The sequence below is a fragment of the Ctenocephalides felis genome, unplaced genomic scaffold, assembly GCF_003426905.1.
Source record: "Ctenocephalides felis isolate EL2017-DRISC unplaced genomic scaffold, ASM342690v1 CF-g0.4_SCAFFOLD_03573, whole genome shotgun sequence".
NCBI lineage: Eukaryota > Metazoa > Arthropoda > Insecta > Siphonaptera > Pulicidae > Ctenocephalides > Ctenocephalides felis.
The window spans coordinates 11,674,253-11,685,308 of NW_020539727.1; the positions used below are offsets into that span (position 1 = coordinate 11,674,253).

The window sequence follows — 11,056 nt, forward strand, 5'->3', positions numbered from 1 at the left end:
GTAATCTAGCACGTCACACGGTCATTCACAGTAAGGAATAAGGCGCCCCCGTGAATGCAGTATATGCAATAAGAAATTTATTCAATCATCCGATTTGAAGAGACACATGGAACTTCATAGTCGGCAGGGTGATGGAAATCAATGAAATAAAAGCATATTTGGTACATTGAATTTAGGTATTTGGAAACATGTTATTAATTATTCTTGCATGTAATAGATTGTACAAATAGTATAAAATATAGTGAAAACTTTACATAATTTGTGTTTATTGATAATCAAGGCAACTGCTACATATTATCATTTTTAACTTCCCGAAGGAGAAGTTTATGTTTTCATCAAAAAATCCGATTCGCTAATTTTATGTTTTCTCGACGTTTCAAGCCATTCTGAATCGAATGAGAACAAATTTGGAAAAAGTATGTGTGTGTGTGTGTGTGTGTGCGTGTGCACCAACAGATTTTTTGCCGTAAATCGCCGTTTTCTCAAAAACGGCTAGACCGATTTCAAAAATTTAAAAGCTATTCGATGTATCTCGATGAGGACTATTGTTTGTCAGTTTTGTGCGACGATCGGCCAAGCCGTTTCTTCGTAAATAGCAGAGAAGTAAAAAGTCTTTCGTCCACGTTTTAGCCCGTAATTCTGAATCGATTTTGAAAATTCAAAAATCGTTCGAAAGATATTAATTGGGAATCGTGCTGATTAGTTTTTGGTAGAGATCGGCCGGGCCGTTTTCTTGTAATAAAGTTTTTAAAAAAAAATTTTGATGATTTTTATGATTATTTTTTTGATGGTAGAATCCATAGTCTTCTATATCATACTAAAATATTACGGCCCTACGACAACAGGTTCAGCTTTAAAAATTCGTCAAAGTTTGCAAAAATTGGTATCGTTTTTTTGGCATTTGTCAAAATTAGACCTATGATCGACGCTTTCTCCAAAACGCCTGAGCCGATTTTAGAAATTTAAAAGCTATTTGATGTATTTCGGTGAGGACTATCGTTTATCAGTTTTGTGTGACGATCTGCCAAGCCGTTTCTTTGCAATTTGAAAAAAAGTGTTAAACTTTTCGTCCACATTTAAGCTCATCCTACCGAACCGATTTAAAAAAATCAAAAACTGTTCGAAAGATATTAGTTGGGAATGGTACTGATTAATTTTAGGTGAAAATCTACCGAGCCGTTTTCTTGTAATTAACTGTTGAAAAAAAATTTAAGCCGATATTCAATGGAACTTTTTTTGGCAATATTCATCATGGTCTTATAGAACTTACTGTAATATTGCGGCCTTACGACAAGTAGTTTAATTTTAAAAATTTGTCAAACTTGCTAAAATTATTATCGTTTTTTTAAAGTAGAATTAATGAAGTATATTATTTACTCATTTTTTTATTAAGTCGATTATTTACACATATCGGGAAGTTCATGTAACTTGCCTCAAGGCTAAATACTAAACCAACTAGTTTTATATTTTGCTCAACTTCACAAAACATCAGTTTATAGAATGTTGAAAAAAGAACCACGAAAGGCATTATTTAATATCTTTGAACAACTGAGCTGAATTGGTGAGTCACAACTATTGACTTAATATATGAATTAATGATATAAGTATATGAATTAATGAATAAAAGTTAGAATGATGTTTACTCTGATTGCTATTGAAAATAAAATAATAAAAGTTTTCTATTTTATTAAATTAAGTATTATAACATAGATAAGCAATTACTGGTTCCGGATTCGATATACACCTTGATCAGCTTGATATCAAGCAGTACTAATATCAGATTTTTATTAACTTTCTGTATGGTAAGTTATAGTTCATATTCCGTAGATATATCTTTATCTTTAAGAGGTTTCTGAATATTTTGGCATACCTTAGAAAAAATTGATGTATGTGTGTGTATGTGTGTGTGTGTGCGGATACAAATTTTCGTCGACGATTTCGGGAACACCGATCAACCGATTTGAACAATTCAAAAAAACATTCGATTCGTATTGATTAGTTATACTGCGGCGCCCTCGCGCTTCTATATTTCATTTCTACGCGGCTAACGTATCGCGATTGCTTTGAAAAAAAGTTCAAAATTTCCAAAATATTTTAAAATATAAAAAAATCAAATTTTTGAAATGGGTAAATTTTTTCAAAAATTTTAAAAATCTCAAAAATCGATTTTATCATACTTCTAGAAGAAAATTGAATCTTTTTTTAAAAAAATTAATTTTTGGAACGGAAAGTTTCTTTAATTTGCTTTAAGGCGTGATGCCATGCACAACATACCGAAGAAGAAGTTTATGTTATCGCCAGAAATTCCGACTTGCTAAATTCGTTTGCTCGATATTTCAAGTAATTCTGGATCATTTGATACTAAAGTATGTGAACCGATTTTTGATTTTTCGTCCAAGTTTACTCAAAAACGGCTGAACCGATTTTAAAAATGTAAAAGCCATTTGAAAGATTTTAATAAGGAAAAGTTGGTTTAGGTGGTCCATTAATCACGTGATTGATTTTTTAAGAATTTTTGGACCTCTCTCCCCCTTGATATTCAAAATTACCCCCTCTCCACACCAAACATTACGTTTTTATTTATTGTTGGTTTTATTGTATTTGTATTTTTAGTTACGATAAAAAATTATATATTTTTTATTTTTTTGAAAATGTTTGGGTTTAAAAAAATCAGGTAAAAAATAAATACACGTGTATCTTACTATACCCCTCCCTTTTTCCCATCATATTTTGTGATTTTTTGTCAAACATCCCCCTCCCTGAAAATCTCACGTGATTAATGGACGCCCCCTTAGCAGAAAAATGTAACATTTGTCCCCACGTTTGTTTTAAAAAAAAAATCTGAACCAACCATGATTTATCATTATTATTATGATTATACGTGGCACTCAACCTGTTGAATAGGTTCAAAAATCCGATTTAAATTCGAGAGTTCGAGTTTACATTCTGCATGTAAACAGAAGAGTATTTTTAGAGTAAACAATATTTCTTGTGTATACATCATCTTCGAGAGCTAACAAGATTACAATTTTGTTATTTAATAATTTGTCTTGATAAAACACAGAAGTCGGGAAATTTGTTTTTCAAATTATAACACATTATCGTTAGTTATAAATACACATATATACATACTTACATATACAATTCTTCTGTACGGGTGTATGATTTGATACTTTTCCTAAACGGTTATTCGGATTTTGATAATTCTTTCTAGAGTTTGTCAAAGGAAATTTTTAAGATTTAATGAACGATGAAATTATAGTAATATTTTAGAAGTAAATGGCAAAAATTACAAAAAAACACTTACCATTGTTTGACATTGAAAACATTTGCTAGAAATGTCAATTCACTTGAAATTTGAATTTAGCTGAAATTAAGAGCCTAGATAATATTGGAATAAAATATTCAAGAAAAATGTAATGCCTACATTATTATTGCCGAAAAGCAGCTGAGATGTGCCAGAAATTAAAATATTATAAGATACAGCCAACAGAGTGTATGGTTTGGCAGATGAAATTATATAATTCAGTTTAATAAATAACGCACTAAGTCCAAAATTGCATATACATTATTTTTTTAATCTCATGCTTGTCGCATTTGTTTTTTTCTGCTAAAAACAAAATTGTTTATAACTAAATTGGTATTCAAAAATTTGGTGAGAACAGTATTTTAAGAGACTTTTAAAGGAATTAATTATTCAAAGAAAATTAAAAACAATTAGTTTTTAAGGATATGATTCCATTCCTTTAAGAGTTCTTTAATTAATATACCACTTTCACCAAAATATTCTCCAAAATGTTATAAAAAAGAAATGTTTTTTTTTTACACAATATCTAATGATGAAATGTTTTTAGTTCCGAAACGAGCTTAAATTAGAATATTCAGCAAAACATAAAAAAATTACTAAGTTTTCTTTATAAAATAATAGTGCATGCATTTCTTTGAATTTTTTAATTTATTTATATATTTTTCTCAAATTATTTATCAAAATTTCATTGTTCAGATAAAAACTGTTAAAAATTTATATTAAATCTAATAAATTTTGTAAGTAGGACAAAAAAATAGTATTTTATGTATAAACATTTCTTAACTAAAATAAAAATGTAATGTTTTATTAGAAATTTTGATAACCCAATAACATTTTATTAAATGAGAAAAGAACGTATACAAAATTGAAATAAAAAATAAATTTGCTACTAAATTATTTACTTATTTTTAACGCAAAAGAATCAGAAATCTAATCAGAATCTTAGTTACAAGTGATAGAATGAAAATGTAAAGTTTATTTTATTTTAATTTATAGTTTACAATTTAAACCCAATAAAATTTTATTAGACGAAAAAAACGTATTAAAAAATTAAAAAAATTAATGAATTTATTACTTAATAATTCAAAACTTAATTTTAACGCAAATGTATCAGCAATCTGATGAGAATCTTAGTTAAAAGTGATAAAATGAAAAATATAGAGTTTATTTTATTTTAATTTATTGTTTACAGAGTTAAATCCAATAAAATTTTATAATACGAGAAAACCGTATTAAAATTGTAATAAATTTACTACTTGATTATTCAAAACATAATTTTTACGCAAAAGAATCAGAAATCTAATGAGAATCTTAGTTAAAAATAATGTAATAAAAATATAGTTTATTTTTTTATTTTAATTTATAGTTTACAGAGTTAAATTCAAAAACATTTTATTATACGAAAACAAAACGTATTAAAAGTTGAAAAATTGAATAAATTTACTACTTCATTATTCAAAACTTAATTTTAACGCAAAAGTATCAGAAATCTAATGAGAATCTTAGTGAAAAGTGATAAAATGAAAATATAGAGTTTATTTTATTTTAATTTATAGTTTACAGAGTTAAACTCAAAAACATCTGATTGAATATTTTAATTTTTAATAAAATTTAATAATTCAATAAATTTTCCACATCATTATTTTATTATTCAAAACTTAATTTTAACGCAAAAGTATCAGAAATCTAATGAGAATCTTAGTTGAAAGTGATAAAATCAAAGTATAGAGTTTATTTTATTTTAATTTATAATTTACAGAGATAATTTTTTAATTTTTATTTTGAAGTAATTTCAAGAATTTTATACATAATTTGTCAAGAAATTTGGATGCCCATAAAAATTTGCAATTAATTTTTTTTTTATTTAATTTCTTATGAACAATAAGCAAAGACTGCTAACTGTAAATATCTTACAATATAAACTAAAAGGTTGATTTAAGTTGATAACAAATGCTGTAACAAATTTATTAGTCTTTAATATTTCAAGATATATGTTATTTTTATTTTATGTTCTATTATAAAGAAATGCAATGTGATATACTATTTGCAGTAGGTAATTTATGTATGCAAAATTTCTCTTTTAAACATTGCAAATGTTCGATAAAATAATGCATGTATGTTGCCAAGGAAAACCAATGGATGAATTTAATGGACATACTTTGAGAAAAAGCACGCATTGTAGTAATATATGATAAATTTTTATATTACAGCAAACATAATAATCTGTCAGGAATCAATTTCTTTACATTTTCGGTTATTTGGAACGTGAGATAAAAAAATTCGACTGCCCTGGTAAATACTTAAATAGCTCAAATTGCAAATAAAAAACAAAAAAACAAATATTTGTACGACTACTGTCTTAAAGTAGATTTTTAGTAAAATTCTAAATCTCACTAACTAGTAATGTTCGGAAGGCGGCAATCTTCATGGCATTGAGCTTTTACACCCTGTAGAAGGGGTAACTAATTTGGATTAGACTTAATTTTTTTCAAATTCAATAAATTAGTAATTAATACAGTCCACAGATACAAGAGTTAAATTATAACCCAACAACCCGAGTTATCGAAGGAGAGGTTTAATACATTCCATAACTGGAATTCGAGAATTATATTTTTCTTAACAAAATGTCACCGTTTTAGAAAATCGAAGACATTCAAATTGGTCAATTCAGTTATTTTTAGATATTTTATGCTGGTTTATTTAAATTTTTGTTTTTTGGATCCTGAAAACGAACGAATTGCCTTGATGTCAAAGATTGATAGAACATATATATGATACAAAAATGTTTTGTTTAAATATTTTGCTATAGTAGATTTTTAGCACGTGCGACCCATGGTGAAACCGAGATTTATAGTTCCACACATAATATTTTAAAATAAACTAATGAACTAATAAATAAATAACAAACTTACTTGGTTGCTTGACTGGTTCCTCTTCTTTCACCGGGCATTTTTCCAAGGTCGAATCCATTTTCTAAAAATTCAAAAATAACGGAGACACGAGTTCAAAATCCTTTCGCACTTTGAAAACTATAAAGTTTATTTTTTCTAAAATGTCTCTTCTATATTTTACATTTGTCACTAAATCATATCTATTTCAAAAAATTATTACGGTCGCGCGCATTTATCACTCATAATTCTGTTTCAAAATAAATGATGAGGAATGGTCGAGCAGACGAACTGAAATAGAAAAAAAGAAATTAAAAATTTAGGTAATAAAAAATTGGCAAAAATACATTTTATAGTAAAAAGGTAATAATCATAATATAAATATATGAATATGTTATTAAAAAAATTAAGAAGTCTAACATAAAATAAAAAAAGTAATTTAAAAATTGCCAAAAATTCATTTTATAGTAAAATTGTAATAATATTAATACAAATTTATAAGTATTTTTGTATTACAATTTAAGAGGTTTAACATAAAATAAAAAAGTCAAAAATTTTTTTTAACAATCTTCATTTTTAATAATATAATATTGTGTCAACAAGAGTGAATCTACAATTTAATTTTAAATGATAAAATTGAATTTTAAATCTATACATTCCTTTTTTATAATTGTACCGATAATCGAGCAAAATTATAAGTTACTGAAATAATTAAAGAAAATTTTTAGGGTCAATAATTATCAAGAAAACGAAATAAACTTATTTGCGATCATAAAACTAAAATCGTCAAAAAATATATTTAGCAACCATTAATGGATTTACATCGTATTTTTAATACAAGTCATTTTATTATTTTATATTAAGATACCGTCATTTATCAAAATTTTGCTGTCTTTACAAACGTAACTTTACATTTTTGGTACTCAAAAATGATCAAAATATTATTAATGATTTTAAAGATACTTTTTGAACTTTGTACTTTGTTTTGATAAATAAAAAATAAATATAAATTTATGAAACAAATTTTGTTTTATAATTTTTAATTTTAGTCATTATGTTTTGTATTCACTTTCAATAATCTTGAAATGTTTTAAAATATTTTTTGTAAAATTTAAATAATTTATTCCCAGTTTATTATTTTGTAAATATTTTGTAGAACTATCTGAATTATACATATTAAACATTATACACATATATTTAATTGGATTTTTTTTATATTTATTGCATTTTAATTTCATAAAATAATTATCGTTACAGTGTTAGATATATCAAAAAATTAAATTTAAAAAAATAATTTATATTATATTTAATTTGCCGTAGGGTAAGTTATAGTAATAGCAAAAAAATCGAAAATGAAAATTTTTACATATCTTCACGTTTCTGACATTGTGGCATACTTCAGCAAAAATGGATGTTTGTGTGTGCGTATGTTTGGATACCATTTTTCACGGTTTCGTGAACACGGATCAACCGATTTGAGTAATTCAAAAAACATTCGACTCGTATTGATTGGGAGACTGTGCTGATTAGTTTTTGACAAAGGCAGGCCAGTCCTTTTCAAAGATACGGGGCAAAAGATGCAAAAAATTGTAATAGAGCGTCCAATTTGACTGAATCAGAAACATTTTTTTGTATAGACAAAAGGAAGAACTTATTAAATTTTTTGGAAAGCAGGTCCAGCGATTTCGGAGGTCCAATGAAAGAAGTAATAAAAGCTATATAAAATGATCTGTAGATATATGCACATCAAATTTTATCAGATATTTTATAGAGATTTTAATAATGAGTACAAATTTTATACTTGCACTTCGGTGGGTTCCGTACCAAGATTTATAATGTTTAAACGTTTGACTGCTAAAAATGTGAAATTTGTAATCAAAATAGAAAAAAATATGGATTTTCAAAAAAAAATTGAAATACAAAAAAATCTAAGATTTAAAAAAAATTAAAAATCTAATTTGCAGTACACAAGCTTCCAGCAATTTGCCTTAAAGCACGATGCCATGCACTACTATTTCTTCTATATTATTATATAAAGATTTGTATATTACTAGTTGACCTGGTAAACGTTGTTTTACTATATAATATATTGTTAAAAAATTCTAGAGAAACCAAAAACTTACTAATTTATTGTGAAGGAATTCCTTCAAAATTGTAGGATATTTGTCAAGCCTTCAAAATATAAACATAATTTTATTGCGACTTGCAACTCGTTTAATAATGTTTTTGAGTATAAGCAAAACTACTTACTACAATTAAATATTATCCATTTAAAACATCCTATTAAATTAATTGAACACAATCTGTCAAAAACATTTGACATTTGACGTATGAGCCGCAGTTTCATTTAAATAACGCTTTTATAAAAAAAAAATTCAAATTAAAAATGTAAAGTTTCTACGCGGTTTTGAAATAATTTCTCATCTTTCCAACAATCTCTGGATATATATATTTGCACGAATAAATGTGGCCAAATCGGTGCAGCCGTTTTAGAGCCTTAGCATACCTAACATAATATCGAGCTCCATTTTTATATATAAGGAGAAGATAAGAAGATTTTGTGTCTCATTTTGTGAAGATTTAACACACCGTTTGAATAACTTATTAAAAACAATTTAAAATTGTTTTTATTTTTAGTAAATGTATAGATGTCTGTGAATAAACTTTTTATACTATTTTTATATACCGCTAGGTTACCTTGATGAAAATTTGATCAATTTTTCATCTTGTCAATACAAGTAAAATGTTTTTTGTCTATATATCAGGAATAATCTTTGTCTATATATCAGGAATCGAATGTTGTTTGAATTATTGAAATCGGTTGATCTCAAAATCGTCGACGAAAAATTGTATCCGCACACACACACACATACATAATTTTTTTTTAAGGTATGCCAAAATGTTTAGAAACCTTTGAAACGTAAAAATATATAAAAAAAAATATTTTCGATTTTTTGCGATACATACTCTACGGGAAGTTAATAATCTTATTAAAAATATGTACTCACACGTTTGTATGTAAAATCACTGAAAATCCAGAACTTTATTAGAACTGTATTAATACTGTATCAACTGTACTTTATTTCAATCACTCGTTAAATAAATAAATAAATAGATTTCCCATTGGTATCAATTGAAATTCAAACGGGCAACGTCTCCGTAACGGCGCAGCGCAACTCCCGCCGTCAATATATTATAAATACTGATACGAGCAACAGTTTCGCTTTCCGTTTTATAATCGTGATAACGACATCGGCACGTACTTACTGTATTGTATTATAGTATAGTATAGTACGGGGATTATTATTTGTATATATGATATATACAGGGCCGCTCCTGGGGTACTTAGCGCCCGCATGCCATATTATTTCTACCAATTTCCTGAAGTGTATGTATTCAAATATACTTTTCCACCGGGTATCAGATTGATGTTTTAAAGTTAAATTTAAACTAGTGGGGCGCATGGCATCGTGCCTTAAGACAAATTGCTGGAACTTCCCGTACCGCAATTAAACATTCGACGAATAAAAATAATCAGTCAACAAAAATGTTTATGAATAAATATTATAAAAATTAGAATTTTCATTATTTGTTCCCTGTGGACAAAATGTAAAAACTTAATAGATTAGACGACGTCGTTTATATATGTTTGAATAAAATATATATATACTAGCTGTAAGTGGAATTCTGTTTTAAGGCAATTAAGGCATCGTGCCTTAGGGCAAATTGCTGGAACTTCCCGTACCGTAACGAAATGTTCGAGGAATACTGAATGTTTTCAAATAGATTATTATAAATATTGTAATATTGACTAATATTCATAAGAATTATCTAAACTGAATTGCAAATTTAAAATTATTTGTTTAAGTTTTATTAGAATAGCCAGAATAGAAATAAAATCTGAATTATTTTCGATATACAAAAAAAAAAACTAAAAAAAAAGAAAATTATACAATTTTTTTTTTTCAAAATCAATTATTTTCTTAAGACAAGCAGAAAGTTCTTTGAATCATTTAAATCCGACGCTTAGTTCTCCCAAAAACTGCCATTTTTTACATATTTAGCTCCGTATCTTCGAAATGGCTGGTCCTGCCTTTGCCAAAAACTAATGAACACTTCTCCCAATCATTACTAATTGAATGTTTTTTAGATCATTCAAATCGGATACTCCGTTCTCTCAAAAAGTCGATTTCTATTTTCTGCACTCTTTGCTCCGTAACTCCGAAACGGCTAAACCTGCCTTCGCCAAAAACTAATCAGCTCTTTTCCCTATCAATAGGAATCGAATGTTTTTTGAACCATTCAAATCGGTTGATCCGTGCGCCCGAAAACGTGACTGGAAATTTGTATCCATACACATACACATACACATACACACACACACATCCATTTTTTCTGAGGTATGCCAAAACGTTCAGAAACCTTCAAAACGTCGAGAAATGTAAAAATTTTGAATTTCGATTTTCGGCCCATTACAATAACTTACCCTACGGGAAGTTAACAATATCTAATTAAGCAGACCTATTGTTAGAATGAACATATTTTATTTCAAATGCATCAATTTTTCGTTCGAGAAATATATGCACTGAGTTAACAATTTTAAATAGTTCATGTAGTATCAACTATACAAACACAAAAAGTATTACAAAAATATTATAGACATGGGATTTCAACCCGATCAGTTTTGACTTTCTTATCTACTAACGCAAACGAAAATTGCGGTGATGCGGCAACCAATTCAGCTACAACGACATGCTCACGCACAACGCTATGAGCGGACGTCTAAGATCTAATCGAAATTTCTGCATTTTTTGCTCTGTACCTTCAACACGGCTGGACCTGCTTATACTAAAAACTAATC

The 11,056-nt window shown here is 27.3% G+C and overlaps 1 protein-coding gene across 1 annotated transcript in view; it reads right to left on the reverse strand.

The window, feature by feature from the left end:
• LOC113389423 (putative inorganic phosphate cotransporter) overlaps positions 1-9,376 on the reverse strand; it is a 60,974-nt gene extending 51,598 nt beyond the window's left edge. Inside the window, exons 1-2 of the mRNA XM_026626455.1 lie at positions 9,204-9,376; positions 6,220-6,486 (exon numbers count right to left, since the gene is read on the reverse strand). Coding sequence (XP_026482240.1) covers positions 6,220-6,277 — 58 coding nt within the window. The 5' untranslated portion in view covers positions 6,278-6,486; positions 9,204-9,376. The remainder of the gene's footprint in view (positions 1-6,219; positions 6,487-9,203) is intronic.
• Between the last annotated feature and the right edge of the window lie 1,680 nt (positions 9,377-11,056).